This window comes from Lissotriton vulgaris, chromosome 3_1 (assembly GCF_964263255.1).
Source record: "Lissotriton vulgaris chromosome 3_1, aLisVul1.2, whole genome shotgun sequence".
Taxonomy (NCBI): Eukaryota; Metazoa; Chordata; class Amphibia; order Caudata; family Salamandridae; genus Lissotriton; species Lissotriton vulgaris.
The window spans coordinates 655,569,948-655,588,506 of record NC_141689.1 but is presented as its reverse complement, the minus strand read 5'-3'; the positions used below and the strand labels follow the sequence as shown (position 1 = coordinate 655,588,506).

Below are 18,559 nucleotides of genomic sequence, written 5' to 3'. Positions count from 1 at the left end.
CACCACCACACACTCACCACCGCACACTCACCACCACACACTCACCACCACACACTCACCACCACATAGTCACCACCACATACTCACCACCACACTCTCACCGCTACACACACAACCACTCACACAACCACACACGACCAGCCGTCAGTGCACGCTTTCACCAGGCGCAAATACCACCAGCCATCAATGTACGCTTTCATCAAGCACAAACACCACCAGGCGTCAATGCAAGCTTCTACCACACACACAACACCAAATGTCAGTGCATGCTTTCACCAAACACACACACATCACCAGTCATCAGTGCACACTTTCACCAGTCACACTCACCACCAGCCATCAGTGCATGCTTTCACTAAGCGTACTCGGCACCAGCTGTCAGTGCACCCTTTCACCAAGCACACACACCACTAGCCATCTGTGCACGCTTTTAACAAGCACACACACCTCCAGCCATATGTGCACAATTTCTACAGGCACACACACCACCACCCATCAGTGCAGACATCAATTGTTAACGCATCCACAATTAACTATTGTAGCAATCGCAATATGATGCCCTTTACTTTTAAACATATTCATCTAAAGTGCAGCATGCCACCATTCCTACTATTCCAATCCAACACACATTTTTCACTACACACCACATGCATACACTACATAACACATGGCTAAAACGCATTGCCATTTACAATTCCAGTACCTCCAACTCAAAAAAATCCGAGACCTATTGCATTTCTAATGCTTGTTTTACTTTTACTGTTTTTTTCTCGACTTTTTTAAAACCCTTTTTCGAGAGATTTTCTCTCCTAGTGTGACATAGTGTCTCCAAAAATACCGTCCAGTTTCGAACCATGTGGTGCCTGTCACAGGCAGATGTCTGTGAGGGGCCCACACTTGGTTTATCTAAGATCTGCAAGGACTGCCGCCCAATGCACCTGAAGGCTTTGAGGGTGAATTCCCTGAAACTCCTTGCCATGTGGGGACTCTCAGGATCCTGGTCTTTCAGAAGGTCCTGGGCCCGTTCAGTTTTATGATGAGGTGCAAGTGCATCGGCACTCCAGGCAACACGCTTCGGCAAAGCCAGAGTCAGGGTCTGCTCTGAGCTTCCATACCCTGGAGCAACCTCCGTCTAACTGAAGGAATTTTATTAGGCCATGCACCTCATATTTGGACAGATTGGCCGCTCTGGTGTGCCTTAGGGCCCCATGGCCTCAGGTGGGGCCCCCCTGGATACTCACTGGTGGGTTTGTCCTCGGCGCCAATCGGGCCCCAACGATTCAGTGTTGAATTCGAAGTGGAGCCACCTGCGGGACTGAGACCTTCCTGGGCGCCCCTCCAGTGCAGATGCCCCAGCGAATGCTCTCACAGCAGTGCCACCCCATAGTCATTCCCAACTCCGACATGGAGCTAAATGGGCATGTTCGAGGCACTTGGGCTGCTGAATTCATATCTGTGCATAGATTGCCGCCTAGTGTTGGGTCCGGATGATTGCACATTGTTGTCCTGGAAGAGTCTTCGAAGTATCACGAGATAGGTGGCTCCTCTCCTGGACTACAGTGCGCATGGGCATCCTCTCCATCCTCAGATTGATTTTTTCCGCCATTGGGTTCGGATGGTATCGTTTCGTTCGGTACCGGTAACTTTGCTTCGAGAGGACATTGAGGAATCAGACGGTTTTTCTTTCCACACTCGACCCGATCTTCGATCTACGATGGAAAGAAGCCCATTCAAGAGGTGTCCACTTTGCAATGCAAAATACCTGCACATCGATGTCCACCCGGTGTGCAATAAGTGCCTGTCCCCGGATCACAACAGAGCCAACTGTATGGCCTGTGCCCGGTTCAGGTCGAAGAAAACTCTTCGGATTCGACGCGCGGCTCGATTAGAGTCGCAGAGATCAGCGCCTCATCCAGAAAACATCTTCGGGACCGAAGAAGAAGAGGTCATTGATCTGGAGGTTCAGGAAGAACACTCAGATCCTGTTTCGGAGCATGACTCCGAGTATGATGCCGAAGATGAAGAGATATTGGAAGAAGAAGAAAACGTCGTCGATAAGGTAGGAGACGACACAGAGGCCCTTGGGGCCGTAGAAGATAGCTCAGGCGAGGAGCTAGGCCCAACTGTTGATACGGGGGCCGACAATGAAGTACTCAATGAGGCTCAGGTCGAGGGATCGCCACAAGGCCTTACCCAAGATCTATCGAATCGTTCTACAGCCCCGTATAAAGGCCCGGATACGGACATATATAAAGAGCCATCGGTCGATCCTAAGAAATCGAAACCGAAAGCATCACTACCAAAAACGAAACCAAAAGTGCAGCTAACTCTGGTCGGTTCCAAGGCCTCAAACCCCTCAGAGTCGAAGAAACAGAAGAAGGCCATCGATACCGAGAAGTTCAAAAAGGTCATCGAGCCGAAGGTTGGGGCACCGAAGACCAAGGTCAAGGCTGTCGAACCAAAGAAGTCGGCGCCAGAAAGAGTCGACGCAGACAAAAGGCTCGAACCGACAGAGGGGGTCGATCCTCGGGCAAGGCCCAAAACCAAGACAAAGACTGGCTCCAAGGACCCTGTCGAGTCGACGCAGCCGACCCCATTCGTATCCAAACAGGTGTCTGAGTCCCTCCAACGCATCAAAGAAAAGGCTGCAGCGGTCGGACCAAGGAAGGCCCCAACCCCGAAGTTGGTCGGAAAAATTCAGACCGCATCAACACCAATCAAATTCGGGTTGCCACCGATGGTGCGACCGAAAATGTTCGAACCGAAAAAAGGTATTGGAGCTATTAAAGGAGTGTCGATGGGACTAGGGGCTACAGAAGAGCCTGAAGAACAGGAGTCGAGGCAGTTCATCGACTCGGACACTGGTAGACTATCCATGTATAAGAGGAAAATAATACCAGAAACACCCATGGAGTCATATAAGATTCCATTAAAGAAGAAGAGGGATTCAACCACATCACCAGTTCTTGTGGAACCTCTGCAGTCCTATGGACAAGAACCTCAGTCTTTTTCACCCACATACTCAGATGTGGATGCAGGGGATGACGATAAGGAGGATGACACTTTCATGTGGACACTGATCCCGACGATCAGAACCAACCATGGGCAGACCCAGCTGAGCCAAGGGATCCACAGAATGCCCCTGACACACATACATACAATGTAAAAACTTCTCCTACTGAGGACACTACTGCCTTTAACGCCCTTATTGAAAGAGCGGCAGGTAACCATGATGTGCAACTACATGCTGACCCTATTGAGGAAGATTTTCTGGTCGACACCTTTTCCACTTCGGAAAGAACCGTCAAGACGCTGCCCATGCTGAAAGGGGTCCTTAAGCATGCTGATGACATTTTTAAGGAGACCACCAGAGCAAGGGTGTTAAACCCTAGAATTGAAAAAAAAACTATAGGCCGGCACCTATGGACCCTACTTATATAAGAGGACAGTTGCCATTGGACTCATTAGTTGTGTCTAATGCACGTAAGAGAGCAAACTCCCAGACTACAGGTTATGCTCCTCCTCCTGACAAGGAGTCGCAAGCAGGCAGGCCACTGTGTTGTGGGAGCACAGCTCTTCTGGTTTAGGTCAGGGCAAATGGGGACACAAAGTAGCGCAAAAGTTGCACCCTCAGCGGCACTAGGGGGTCCGGGTGCAGGGTGTTGTTTCGAGGTCGGGTGCCCTGTTGTTTTCAATGGAGAACCTCCGGTTTGTAAAAGCACTGCAGGCAGGGAGACAAAGGACTTCTGGGTGCGACCACTACTTCGAGAGGTAAGTTGGGAAGTTAAACGTTGTTTAGGCACCGTGGTGTGGGCACACAAGGCCGTGGGGTGTCGGGTGCAGGGGTGCCTTTTGGGTTCGGATTTTCTTACCAGCTCCGGGTCGCGGTCGGAGGGGCTTCTGGATTTAGGCTGCAGGCGTCGGCTGGAGGCAGGTCAGGGGTCACCGGATCTCGGGTCAGGATCGCTGGGGTGACCTCCTTGTGGTGTTTTTCCACTCAAGAGCGGGCTGGGTTTGGCGGGTGCAGAGTGGGCTAGATTCGCGGTCTCCGTCTGCTGCCAGAGTTTGCAGTTGAACAAGTCCGGTGTTCACAGGAGAAGCAGTCTTTGGAAGTAAAGGCAGGCAGGTCCTCCGAGGTGTTTGAGGTTGCTGGCCGCATGGCACACCGGGGTTTCTCAGGAGCAGGTTCGAGGGGAGACAGGCCTGTAGCGCTGGGGCAAGTCAGTGGTGTCTTACTCTTGTTAGCTGCTGCACAGCTGTTCAGTCCTTCTTGTTTTCTTCTTGTTTCTTGTCGATCTGAGGAAGCAAGTTTCAGCCTACCCTCAAAATACTAGATTAAGGGGCTGTACAGGTAGGTAAAAGGCAGGGACCAATGGGTTCCTTCCCAGGCGTGGGTTCACCCCTAATGTGCCATCCTCCAGTGGGAGGGGGGCATGGGCCAGTCCCTGGTTAGTTGGGTCCCCTCATTCTCAAGGCAGCGGGGACTTGGAGTTGTGCTTCACCTCGCCTCCCCCACCTGAGGGGTAGAGTTGGCAGAGGTGGGCACACTTCTATCCCCCACATTTGTTTTTCCCGCCAGTTCTCCCGCCTGAAGTGAGGGGAGAACCAGTGGGAACCAGTTGCTGAAAGCAGCACATGGTCTGGGGTTGCTCACAAAGGTGGCATGCCTTTGAAGCTTCCCCATTGTGAACCCTGCCTATCCTGGGGGAGTAGACTTGGCACCTCATCCCAGGATGTGCATTGTTTCAAACACCTGACAGCAGCAGGCTCTTGACCCAGGGTCCGTAAACATGTCTGTTGTTGGCAGCCTAAGCAGCCACTCAGTTGGGAAACTAGAAGTCGGTTAGTTTTCGGGGTGCACCTCTGAGATGCCATCTGTGTGCATTTTTCATTAAATCCTACACTGGCATCAGTGTGGGTTTAATGTGCTGAGAAGTTTGATACCAATCTTCCCAGTTTTCATTGTAGCCATTATGGTGCTGTTGAGTTCGTAATGAGAAACTCCCAGCACCATATACTCTTAATGGCAGCACTGCACTTATAATGTGTAAGAATGGACTTGGACACTGTAGGGGTACATGGCTCATGCACCTGTACCCTCACCACTGGTATAGTGCACCCGACTAGAGGGGTGACTGATCTATGCCAGGGCAATGGGTTGTAGTCATGGAACACAGGGATGTGTACCCCATATCAACTCTTCACTTTGTTCTTCACCAAAACACACAGCCTGCAAAGGCAGTGTGTGAGTGTAGTGATAAGCGTGGCTCAAATCCACCCGAGTGACTTACCGCACTCACCTATAGTCACTATATAGGAAGTCAGCCGGACAGTGGAGAAGAATAAACAAAAGTCTTTATTAGGCCAAATAACACTCATATGAGAGGGCCCTGTCTGACCTCACTCCTAGGAGTGCGAACGAGAGGACTGACTCTCTGCATCACAGCAATACATTATAATGCAATACAGCAAAAAGGGGTACGCCCCTTGTGGAAAGTTACCGAGCCTCGGACCAGTGGACAATGCTCTCACACAGTAGGCATCTGCACCTGCAAGGGATACATCATTATCTCTACTCAAGGCCATGGAGCTAGGCTTCGGCGTCTCTGGGCATGAGAACATTACTGATAAAGGGACTTGTTAGTTTCGGCCACAGCAAGCTGATAAATGAAAACTGCTGTCTTAGTACATTTCTGTATTCCTGCGGGAGGGGCATATGAGCGAGCAAGGCCCGCAGGCACAGAGGGTTACACAAAATGGTGGCACACAGGCTAAGCTAAGAAACTAATATGGTCACACATACATTTGAATATGCGTAGGGAGCAAGTGGAATAATTCAGCATAAGTGCATATACGAACTTCATCAGTTAGCCATATGATGCTAACTCATACATCAGCAATGGGTAATTAGGGTATCGAAAAGTGAACTCTATCAGACCCTCCTTTTAGCATCATTGGCTAACTATGGCCTCATTTATTTGCCAAAAGGTAGCGCCGACATCCAGTCTAGGGGCAGGACTTTATTTCTTTAATCTAGAACATCTTCTGCAATGAACATCAACCAACTTGCATCAGCAGGAATTTCAGTAATCATAGAAGTGGTATATTGACCAGGTAACTTCTTTTTCGGACGTATATTCGCAGCACACATTGAACAACATGGAGGGAGGCAGTATATGCAAAGGCAGCAAGTTAGAATTACACTCACCACACCAACCAAACCCATCAATATTTTCCAACCCCAGGAAGAGAAGGCACCCCAGAGCCACCCTTGTAGGGACCATGTCCCATTATCCTGATGTAGTTCAGTCGCTAATCTATGTAATTTCTGTACTGCCAAGTTAACAGTCGGGGCGGAGTCAGGTATATAAACACAGCAAGACGTCCCGATGACGCGACAGGCCCCGCCCCTATCAGCCAATATGACGTCAAGCACCATCCTGTTCTGGATCGTAAATAATCTCATAGCCTGAATCTCAACAGATATGTTAGTCGTAATGTCGGCTTCAGTTAGAACCACCTTTTCCATTACCCTAGACAGTCGTCTAATAGCTCTGCTGTTAAATATTGGACCCCAGAAAGGAAGCAGACCCTTAGAAAATCAGTCCATTGTTGGTACGAGGTGTCTGTCTGATCGACGTCATCTACCTGAAGTTCCCTCCTTTTGCGCTGCTCTTGTGGCTGCTCCTGAGGACTGGGGAATCGACGATGAGTTTTGTGGTAATCGGAGGGAGCCACATACACAGGGGGAATCATATAGGCCAGGTAGCACACCCCACCCCAACCCTCGGGCAACCATAAGTATCCACTATCACCGCAAACGAAATAGATACTGGGTGGGGCAATCAAAGAGGGGCTAACGGGCAAGCGTATTGAAGCAGTCACATTACAGGAGCTATTACCAACTTTTATGGGACCCCTTCCTTCTATACAGAAAAATGGAGAAGGACCCACCACAGCCAGGGGTATCAGAGACTTGGAACTGTTGTTACTCTTCGGGGGGTGCCTGTAGGACAGAGTGGCATTCAATTTCAGGAAACTATCCCTAAGTCTGTCAGTATCATTTGGTGTCAGGAATCGACCCAGCCTTTTCTCACATGTCTCTATAAAAGTCTGGTCAAAACGTCCATCAGTATATATTCGTCCGAGGGAAGAAGGAGGCAGAGGGCGTACTCGCATTGTCATTGTCCACCCCCTATTCTGTAGTCGAGGAGTCAGGGAGTCTGGCTGCTGGAAATATTTAACAAGACCTATAAGAGTATACCACCCCACACAACTATTCACCGGAGTCAAAGGGAGAGCAAGGAATCTGTCTTTCTTGTAGGCAGCAGAAGGTAAAAGCCCACAAACCCAACAATCTGTCAAGTTGGTAGTGGCGTGTGCATGGTGCAAAGTCTTAATAAAAACATTGTCCTTATAACTTTTCCGTAACATTCTTTCACCATAATCAACAGTAATCATATTATGTTCAGGAACGGCAGTGGGTGTGGGTGCAAACACATGAACGGGGTAAGCTTTATCTAGGAAAAACAATATTCCAAGAGTCACTAAAAAGGCAATCAAAACAATAATTATGACCACAATCTTTCCTTTTCGGGGAAGGGCCAACCAGGGGGAATCAGGCACAGGTCTTGGAGGAGCCGCGAAAGGCTGCTCCTCATCAGGAATGGGCCGCCCAAAGGGATACATTCTTAATACTCGTTCAAAATATATCAAAAATCAAAAAATGAAAAAAACACTTCTACTAAAAAAAAAAAATAGTCCCAGACAATCCTCAACCGGCCAGAGGGGTTCTTCAACCCTTAAAAGGGATCTTCTCCCTGTGTCCTTCAAAGCCTCACAGGCAGGCTTTTACCGTCCATACCTAGCTCCAACGTCGCTGTTCAACAATTTAGGAAACAAGGGAAGCACTTAATTCGGGCCCCGCACCACTCTATAGTCTCATAGCACACAATCTTCGGCTAAACACCAGGGCTCTTACAAGTCCATCCCTACCACTAAATCTTCTTATTCAGAATGTCCACTAAGCCCTTCTTCCAGTGTTTAGTCCATCATATTTCAGCACTGTTACTTATTTTCTTCGGGGCCTCAAATTGTAACGGGTGCTCCCTGGCACTTCGGGGTCAGTGAACAAAACAGGTGAATCTGTGGCAGATGCTGAACTCTCTGGTGTCTCTTCACTAGTGGCAACAGGAGTAGTAGAGCTCACTGAATTCTCTATTCCGCTTCGCTCTTCTCCAATCAGTGAAGCATCCGAGAAAGGAACATACCTCGGAATAGACTCATTCTCTTCGTCAGCGATGCCATCCTGTACCCATTTGTCATAGGGCAACGGGAGCGGGACTCTTTTCACATGTGAGGCATGCGTCCACGCCTTCCTTCCGTCGACCCGGAGTGCTGTGCGCGTGGTGAGGAGCACCTGGCGCGGTTCCGACCACCTCGGCTCCAGACAAGACTTCCGCTGATATCTTCTTACGACCACCCAGTCCCCTGGGTGGATGGAATGTCCAGGCCCCTCCGGCAATGGCTTCAGAGTGTCTGCTACCTGCTGATGAATAGAACGGAGATCTTTAGTCAAAGCATACAGATAATCTGTCAACAAAGGGTATGGCACTTCAGAAAAACCTTTAGGCCTGGGCACTCCCCAGATATTGGCCGGACGGCCGAATACCACCTCGTGGGGGGAGACGCCCATTTTTGCATTCACAGTGACTCTCGTTGAAAGCAAAGCTAGGGGAAGTGCGTCTGGCCAACGGAGACCTGTACTCTCACATATTTTGGCCATCTTTAGCTTGAGCGTGCCGTTAAACCGCTCCACAAGTCCTGCTGCCTGGGGATGTAAGGCTGAATGGAATTTCTGGGAAATGTGCAAACCTTTACATATTTGTTTCACTAATTCTGCATTAAAGGACGTACCATTATCACTCCAGATCACCCTAGGTAACCCGAAACGGGAGAAATACTCCTTTATCAACATTTTTGCGGTAGAAATGGCTGTGCAATCTTTCGTAGCGTACGCCTCCACCCACCTACTAAAGGCACATACGACTACAAGGACGTACTTCAAGTTATTGACCCTTTCCATTTCGATGTAATCCATCTGGATCACCTCGAAAGGGAAAGAAGGGGGTGCAAAATTTCCAGTTGGGACAGGAGTACCCTTTCCAGGATTGTGTCTCAAACACACCATGCACTGACGAACCAGGTGAGTGGCCATTTTAGAGATATTTTTATTGCTCCACACCGGGTCTAACAGTTTACAGATGCCCTTGGCGCTAACATGGGCAGGCCCATGCGCCATCGTCACTACTGGAAGAACATACGCATTCGGGAGCAACCATCGTCTCTTATCTGTCACATCTGTCCAACATTCATCCGCATCCAGTCGTCCCTGCCCATCCTTCCATGCTCTCAATTCCTCGTCTGTCGCTTTGCCCTGTATGTTCTTGACACTCTGTACAGTGTCTGCGAACATATGAACATCTGGGACCCATCTAGCTGGTCCTGCCACAAACATCCGTGGTAATTTTTCTCTAGCAGTTTCCTTTGCTGTCTTATCAGCGAAAGCATTTCCTCGTCCTACATCATCCACTATTGTCTTGTGTGCGCTACATTTTATCACAGCCAATCGTTTGGGTAGTGTCAGTGCCGTTAGCAGTCGTAATATCAGTGGACCATGTTGTATGCGTTGTCCGTGAGAAGTCAGAAATCCCCGTTCTGCCCAAAGTCGCCCATAATTATGAGCCACGCCAAAGGCGTATTGGCTGTCAGTATAAATGTTCACGTCTAGCCCCTCACTCAATTCACATGCTCTCAGTAAGGCAATAATCTCCGCAGCCTGGGCAGAATTGTAAGGTATCCTAGAAGTCTCCACCACCGTCTGTAATGTTGTTATTGCATATGCTGCTGTCGATGTACCGTCTGGTAATTTAAAACAGGACCCATCCACATACAACTTCCCGTCTGGTTCGTCCAAGGGCCTGTCTGTCAAATCCACCCTCCCCTTTGTCTCCTCTTCAGTCCTGTACAAACAATCATGTATGTCATCGTCTTCTGTATCTGTGTCTGTGGGGATAGGTAACAAGGTGGCGGGATTCAGTGTAGCACACCTTTTGATCGTGACATGGGGTGCAAAAAGAGTCATCTCATAACCCGTAAGACGAGCACTAGTTAAGTGCTGCGTCTGTGTCCTGTTCAGCAAAATGTCCACAGCATGCGGTACCATGACTGTGAGGTCTGTTCCCAGTACAAGCCCTGCCGATTGTCTTATGGAGACCGCAGCAGCCGCCGTGGCTCTCAGACAGCTCGGCAGCGCTCTTGCCACATTATCGAGCATGGCAGAGAAATAAGCACAAGGTCTCTGCTTCCCCCCAAAACACTGAGTTAAGACAGACAACGCGCAACCTTCCGCCTCATGTACGTAAAGAACAAAAGGCTTCTGGTAATCAGGTGTCCCAAGAACTGGCGCAGAACATAAGGCCGTTTTTAGTGACTCAAACGCTTCTTGACATGCGGGGGTCCAGGGTAGGGGTTCGCGCACTTCCTTGGTAGTCAGATACAATAGGGGTTTTGTTAGTAACGCATAGTTAGGTATCCACTGGCGACAATACGATGTTATGCCCAAGAACGCGCGCACCTCTCGCTGCGTGTTAGGTACCTGCATGTTAGTGATCGCTTTTATGCGCTCTGGCGTCAATCTCCTCCCCACTTTCGAAAGGAGGTGACCGAGGTAGGTGACCTCCGTTCGACAGTATTGAAGTTTCGGAAGGGACACTTTATGCCCTCTTTTAGCCAAATGGTGCAGTAATTTCACAGTAGCATCCCGACAACCCTGTTCGTCATCCGATGCTATCAGGATATCATCCACATACTGCAACATGACGTTGCCAGGTGGAAGTTCCAGCTCATCCAATTGTGCCTTCAACGCTTGACTATAGATGCTCGGACTCTCAGTGTACCCCTGAGGAATTCTCTTAAAGCGGAAGCTTCGGCCAGCCAATGAGAATCCGAAGAGATACCTGCTCTCTTCATGTACTGGGATACTGAAGAAAGCATTTTTCAAGTCTAGGACAGAAAAATATTTAGCCGAAGGGGGGATCATGGTCAATATCGTTGTAATGTCCGAGACCACCGGGTACTGTGGCTCCACTACCCTATTTACATGTCGCAAATCAATCACAAATCTATAAACATCAGGGGTATTATCAGTAGCCTCAGGTGACCGTCTCTTGAGGATAGGTAAAATAGGGCTGTTGCATATGTTCGAATCAGTCTCTTCCACTACACCAGACCGTATTAAATCTTGTATTATTTGTAACAGGGTCTTCTCCCCCTCCCTCGGAATCCTGTACTGTGGAACTCTGGGCAATTTCGCTCCCACTTTCACTCTTATTGTCACCGGAGCAATATCCATTTTACCTACATCTGTATCATTGACAGCCCACAAGCTGTCGGGTATGCCTTGGAATTCAGGTGGTAATGGGTCATCTTTCGAAAAACACTGCAATGGGCGGGCAACGTTCGGGCCCAAAGTAAGGTACACACCGTCTGGAGAACAATAGATGGTGGCGTGCAACCTTTTTAATAAATCTAGGCCCAACAAATTTTCCCCACAATTGGATGTCAATAGAAACGGTGAATCAACAGTAAAAGGGCCAATCGTCAACGTGAGAGGTTTAGAAATGGGGCTAATCACCGGAGTTCCTGCGAAACCCACGAAGATGTTATTCTTGCCAGACAGAGCCGCCCCTGGGACCCGAGAACGAGCCACTGAACTTTTCATTGCACCCGTATCCACTCGAAATTTTTGTTGAGACCCCGATAAGTCGGCTTCGACATAAGGTCCCCTCTGATCAACTTCCATAAGTACTGGTCCCATGCTCTGTCCTACGCTGTCCTAGTTGTGGGAAAACCCTGTCAAATCGTCCACTGAGTAATCATCGTTATAATACTGGCCACCACCCCTCTGCAACTGTTGTCTATCTGCCCCATTGTCAAAGTAATTGCCTCCCGGTCTCCCGCCTCCTTCTGACCGCGCAGCCTGTCTCCCAAAATCACCACTACCTCGTCCTCGTCCTCTTCCTGGACCGCCTCCCGACTGAAGCAGTGGGCAATCTCGCCACCAATGCCCTTCCTGCTTACACTTCGCACACTGATTCGGTCCCAGCCTCTCCCTACTTTCACCTCTCCCAAAACCTCCCCCACGACTCGGCGCTGCATCTCTTCCCCTTCCTCTAGCCACTTGCTGTAACAAAACTCTCGTCTTTAAATCCTTAGCCTTCTTTTCCTGTTTGTCCTTACTTTCATTTTCCCTGTGTTCATAATACTGCGCCATACTGAGGATACCCGAAGGAGAGGACGTTGTCCACGTGCTCTCCGACGCTTGCAGTCTAGCTGAAATTTCAGGCAATAAGTTCGTAACAAACCTATTAACAAAAAGCCGCAATCCGCCATCTTGTGACACATCCTGTCCACTGAAATCCATAAACGTTTCCTCAAACCTCGTAAAGAAATCCGAGACCGCTTCATCCTTTTTCTGCTTACAAGCCATCAACTTGTCCCAATCTACCTTTTTCGGGGGGATGAGAGAGTGCATATACTTTATTATGCGCCCTGGCAGAGCTAATATTTCAGCCTTCGGCTTCTCCCCTGGCTTACGCTCCTTGTCCCAATCCTGCAACTCCTGCCATGTACCTCCCAACTCTTCCGTATGATCAGTACCTTTAACTTGCCGCCACACATCAACCGGGACCAAAAGTCCGAAAAACAATTCAACATCAGCCAACGTCATCACAGTAGAAGACGCCGCTTCCGTAAGCTCTTTGTAATAGGCAGTCGGGTTCTTTCTAGAATCCGGTAGCTGAGCCTTCAATGATAATACCTCACTTCTCTTCCATGGCGTATACACCCATTGCTCCTGGAAATGCGCATCTATCCTGTTCCTGGTAACAGCCTTCGTTACTGGATCTAGCAACTCGGGGACCTCGGGGTGAAAAATAGGGTGCACCTCGCGCATTGGGTGGAGACCTGGGAAATGGGGTGTGCCGGCAGAGGGTAATTCATTCCTGTATTGTAATAGTGCACGCAAACTACTCATCACTTCTTTCACCCCTGTGTTCGTTCTATATGCTCCAGCCTGTATGTCTCGTAAAACCGCTGGAGCCACACCTCCATACCCCTGCTTCCATAGCGGTATCAATACATTGGACATATGCCACAAAGCGTGCTGCTGCATCAAAGGCTCAAAATCTTTCATAGTGGACCAAATACCCTCAAACGAATAAATATTATTCCTGGCCCACTGACATGCCTGATTAGCCACCATACTCTTTTCATCTAAACCAACCGTAGAACGCGTGAGCAACTTCCGTACCTGCGAGAGTAATCCGCTACCTGCGCCTCGACTCGGCGTTAGCATCTCCTGACTGGGGGTGGTACTAGCTGAAACACTAGGGAGTGCCAAAGAAAATTGGGAGGGTGCAGGTGAGGTGGTCTGGAGTAAGGAAACGAGGGGTGTCGAGGGCGAAGATTGTTGGGGGACACTGGCTGAAGGACCCGGGACTTCACTACTAGGGGCCGAAAGTGGCAAGGAGGGATACAAAGGCTGTGGAGCATAAGGGGGAGGGGGTCGGGTATTCAAAATGTCTTCCATCTCATCTGGGTCGTCTTCGCGCACTACATAACTCTTATTTTCTTTCAACCTGCAGAGCCTATCTGCGCGCTCCAAACGCTGCTCATTCTCATTCTTAGTGTGTTCTCTCGCCTTCTGCGCCATAGTCTGGGTGGACTTTTTATAAGCTTCTTTCTCTTCTCTCATCTTACGCTTCCGAGCTTCCTTCTGCCACAATCTCAGGGAATCAAACATGCTCTGGCGACTACGCCTAGCAAACAATTTGTCCTGTAAATAATCCAATTTTTCTTCCTCAAAAGAACCCGTCAAAGGCCATTGCAAATCCACATTATCAGCGGTATACCGATGCCATAAAGTACCAAACAAAATCGGGGGCAATCCATGCTTGACATACATATCAAAGCTGGGAGTGCCCTCAGGAGGGGCAGGTTGGCTTTTAGCCAGTCTAGTATCTGAGGGTCGACAACAACATCCAAAACATCGTAACTTACTAAAACAAGGCATCTTTACTTCGATGTAAAAGTAGCACTTCTCCACAGACTGTGTTACCTTGAATCACAAACTCGAGCTCGTTCACTCACACATATAGACATACATCGAAAAACCACGCATGCACATATACAGTATCTCCAAACACGTGTTACCAAATGGGACAAGGCCCGTCGACCAAGTCCTGGGGAACCTGGACTCTACCGCAGACCGAACAGTACACTAACTGTTCTGAGGACGGGGAACAGATCCGCCGCCCGTGCGGCACTATGGATCACTGCGCACTTTACCGCGGGAAACCCAGATCTCACCTCCACTGAACCACCACACTAGGGGTTCAGGGTAAGCACCGGAGTCTACCCACAATGAGCCACGCCTTCACCACAGTACCACCCGGTCGGATCGCTACCAACAATTACATCTAAATACGTCCCCAACCTCGTCAAGTCTGTCAGAGCACCAACTCGTACTCTGAGTTCCCCGGAGCACACCGGCCCCTCAAACCATTAGAGACACTCTAGTCTCCCGGAACACTCCCGCTCCTTAACAATCACAGGTGGACCACTCACCTTCTGTAGGCGGCACCGACCTCTACCGTTCTCCACCTCCGGCTGCCAGGACCAACACGGTCAGCTTCAAGTTCCGCCTTCTGGACCCCGGCGTAAGATCCGAACCGGGACCTCTCCCGATCAGCAGGGTGGGGCAGCGCTGCGAGAACCAAGCTCGGCATCAGATGGGTACCCGGGCCCACCGTGCCGACCAGTGGGTCCCCGGTCTTCTGCTACCCACTTACGGGTGAGAAAGATCCTTATCGCGGGGTCCCTGTTCGGGCGCCATCTGATAAGCGTGGCTCAAATCCACCCGAGTGACTTACCGCACTCACCTATAGTCACTATATAGGAAGTCAGCCGGACAGTGGAGAAGAATAAACAAAAGTCTTTATTAGGCCAAATAACACTCATATGAGAGGGCCCTGTCCGACCTCACTCCTAGGAGTGCGAACGAGAGGACTGACTCTCTGCATCACAGCAATACATTATAATGCAATACAGCAAAAAGGGGTACGCCCCTTGTGGAAAGTTACCGAGCCTCGGACCAGTGGACAATGCTCTCACACAGTAGGCATCTGCACCTGCAAGGGATACATCATTATCTCTACTCAAGGCCATGGAGCTAGGCTTCGGCGTCTCTGGGCATGAGAACATTACTGATAAAGGGACTTGTTAGTTTCGGCCACAGCAAGCTGAGAAATGAAAACTGCTGTCTTAGTACATTTCTGTATTCCTGCGGGAGGGGCATATGAGCGAGCAAGGCCCGCAGGCACAGAGGGTTACACAAAATGGTGGCACACAGGCTAAGCTAAGAAAGTAATATGGTCACACATACATTTGAATATGCGTAGGGAGCAAGTGGAATAATTCAGCATAAGTGCATATACGAACTTCATCAGTTAGCCATATGATGCTAACTCATACATCAGCAATGGGTAATTAGGGTATCGAAAAGTGAACTCTATCAGTAGTGGTACAGGACCTCTAAGGATGGCAAAATAGGTGCTGCAGCCCTTAGAGGCTTTCTCTGGTCACAGTGCCCTGGATACCTGTGGTACCATTTACCAGGGGCTGACTTGTGGCCTGAGATACCAATTGGGTTTAGTTTTGGGGAAAGAACACAGGTCCTGGGAACTTGATTGGCCTAGACCCAGGGCACACCAAGTAAAAGTGCATCATTAGTCTTGCAAAAAGTGTGTGTGGGCAGTTACTGCAACAGAAACCCACTTTCCTACACTGGTGCATGCTGGATCACGAATGCCGTTTTCACTTCGAGGTGGTGGAAGGCCTCTTCAGCAGTGAGGAGAGCCTTGGCTAGATCTATTCACCACCAAAGAAAACGTGCACTATCAGCAATTCTGCACGTTGAAATTTGCAACTTTAAAGCTCCAAATCAATAAACGGGAAAATCATATGAGCAATCTCCATCCTATATTTTTGAATCAATTAATCTAAGATGTATGTAGATGCATCTTCACTTTTTAAAGAAAGGTATATGCAAATTCATCGACCAAGGCCAAAGTCGCTAAAGATCTAGAAAAGGCTATTTTAATGTAAAGTGTAACTTAACCATAAGTTGACTGCTGCAATCACCCACATCACCAAACAAGAAGAGATTGCAGTACTCCAGCTATTGCAAATCAAATAAATCTCCTTAGTGCTGTGAACTTTTCCAGCATTGTGAGGAAGAGATTTTGACATCTGTGGCTTGGTTTACAGGATTACTCATGCCCCAACCACGGCAACAAAATGGCAATAAATAATACAATTAAAAAACACATGCATACAAATAAGCATAATACTTTTCGTTCACAATGATTATTTTTATGGATTAGCCCGGAGGTCATTTGCTGTAAGATACGTTGACTGGAAGTGTTGTTTCAAGATCTGCGGAATAGTGCTTAATCTCATTTATTCTCATTTCTGCCCACCCAGTTTAGAAAATGTTCGAAAAACAGTTTTGGATTTTTTCTCACGATTGCTAGTCTTTTTGTGCTCATAATTATCATAATTTGAATATTAATATGTGTAATACAGTTGTTTGTGTTATCAACATGTATATATAGAAATGTCGTATGAAAGCCTTTCCAGAATTGTTTTATCCTATTTATTTTATTTTCATTTATGGCAGTTAATTTACATCAACAAAATGTTTCTCTTTCACTTCTTATCAGATGTGGCTCGACCTACAAAGCATAAATCTCTTTTTATTCTTCTGTTTTATTTTAGATGGATATTAACCAGAAACTACAAAGCCTTGAGTAAAGGTTCTAAGGGTAGTACCTCGGGGTTTTTGAATGTCATGATGGAACTCAAGAAGTGTTGTAATCATTGCTACCTCATTAAACCCCCGGAAGATCATGAAGTGTATAACAAACAGGAATCCTTACAGGTAAAAAAAGTGATATGACCTCCCCTATTGAAACAATACCAAAAATATGCTTCTTTCTTTTAATAATTGTTTTCAATGTCTAGGGTGCATGAAGCGAAACCTGGTAGAATCTTTAAGTTAACAGCCACTCCTGTGCATTTTCCGTTGTTTCTGATGTCACAACAGTGAAAACCCAGACTCACAAGCTAGTGCTCCGGCAAATGTCGATCCAATGCCTCTCTGGGTCCCCTGAGACATGAGGATGGGGGTATTGGCGGTGTCTGTATTGCCAACCTTCTTCTACCTTTCTTAAGCCTCCCCAAGTACGAAGGACGGGATAGAATGCGCGTGTCTCTCTTCTGCTATCAACCACTTTCGCTACTGTGAGCCAAGGCTCTGGAAAATCACAGCAATGTGGGAAGTGCAGGGTGCCCTGGAAATACACTCACAGGGCTGCTATCAGCATGTTTCTGGATCTATGCTCTGATATTGAGCGAGGAATACATCTTCATCCAGTGAGAGAATTCTCAGATTATGGGGTAATGCCTGGTATGTTATGTTTTACATAAATTGTGGTATATGGTGTAGAGACTGGTGGAAGCAAATGTATTATTATTTGAGGTTTGAGAAGGGAAGGTGCCTTAAAGTATAATGATGGATAGTGGCAGGATACCATTAAAAAACAAAAAAAAACAGGCAAGAGTGTGCCCAGAGGTTGTGTGGGTAGATGCCAAGACATCAGGAAATTATGACTTCTGATGGATAATTCTAACCCAGATTCCTCACCTTATAAATATCTACTGGCACCAGAATAAATCTGGAAAATTCAAAGCAGTTCTCCTGCTTGCTAGCAAACTTAGTTTGTCTCGTTCCATTCTGAAAATGACATACAGAGCCGAACATATAAGAGCCGCCTAGGCATGCTGGTGTCAGTTCCTTTCTTTCCACGCCTTCTGGAGTGGATCCAAAGATCTATTTCCTCCTTTTTTTCACTTGTGAAGAGCATTGTTCCCCAAAGCATTTAGTTCAAGGCATATGAGCTGCAGAATTCACACTTTGTGCATAGATTGCCATCTGGTGTTGGGCTTGGATGCTTTCAGCTTGTTGTCTTGGAAGAAGCCTCTTGTAGTCACAAGATAGGTGACTCCTCCCTTGGACGATAGTGCGCATGGGTATCGACTCCATGCTCAGATAGTTTTTTTCCGCCATCGGGTTCGGATGTAACTTCAGCACGCGGGTTTGGTACCGTATTATATCCAAACCTTTTCGACTTGCACACCGTCGCATACTCGACGGTATTGTTTTCGTTTGCATGCTCCTCGATGCGCTTCTCAAATACTCGATTCCAGTCGTTGACGCGGGCCACTGGGCCTATCGACGCCATTTAGGTCTACGGCTAATGGAAAGGACTCCATTTAGAAAATGCCCACGGTGTAGAGCTAAATTCCCACACAGTGACCAACACAAGGTCTTGTAACCTCTGTCTCTCGCCCGAGCACGATGAGAACAATTGCCAGG

The 18,559-nt window shown here is 48.2% G+C and overlaps 1 protein-coding gene across 1 annotated transcript in view; it reads left to right on the top strand.

The window, feature by feature from the left end:
- The window catches only part of CHD1 (chromodomain helicase DNA binding protein 1), a 1,544,591-nt gene that overhangs the window by 522,468 nt on the left and 1,003,564 nt on the right, over positions 1–18,559 (top strand). The window contains exon 16 of the mRNA XM_086960963.1: positions 16,900–17,062. Coding sequence (XP_086817089.1) covers positions 16,900–17,062 — 163 coding nt within the window. The remainder of the gene's footprint in view (positions 1–16,899; positions 17,063–18,559) is intronic.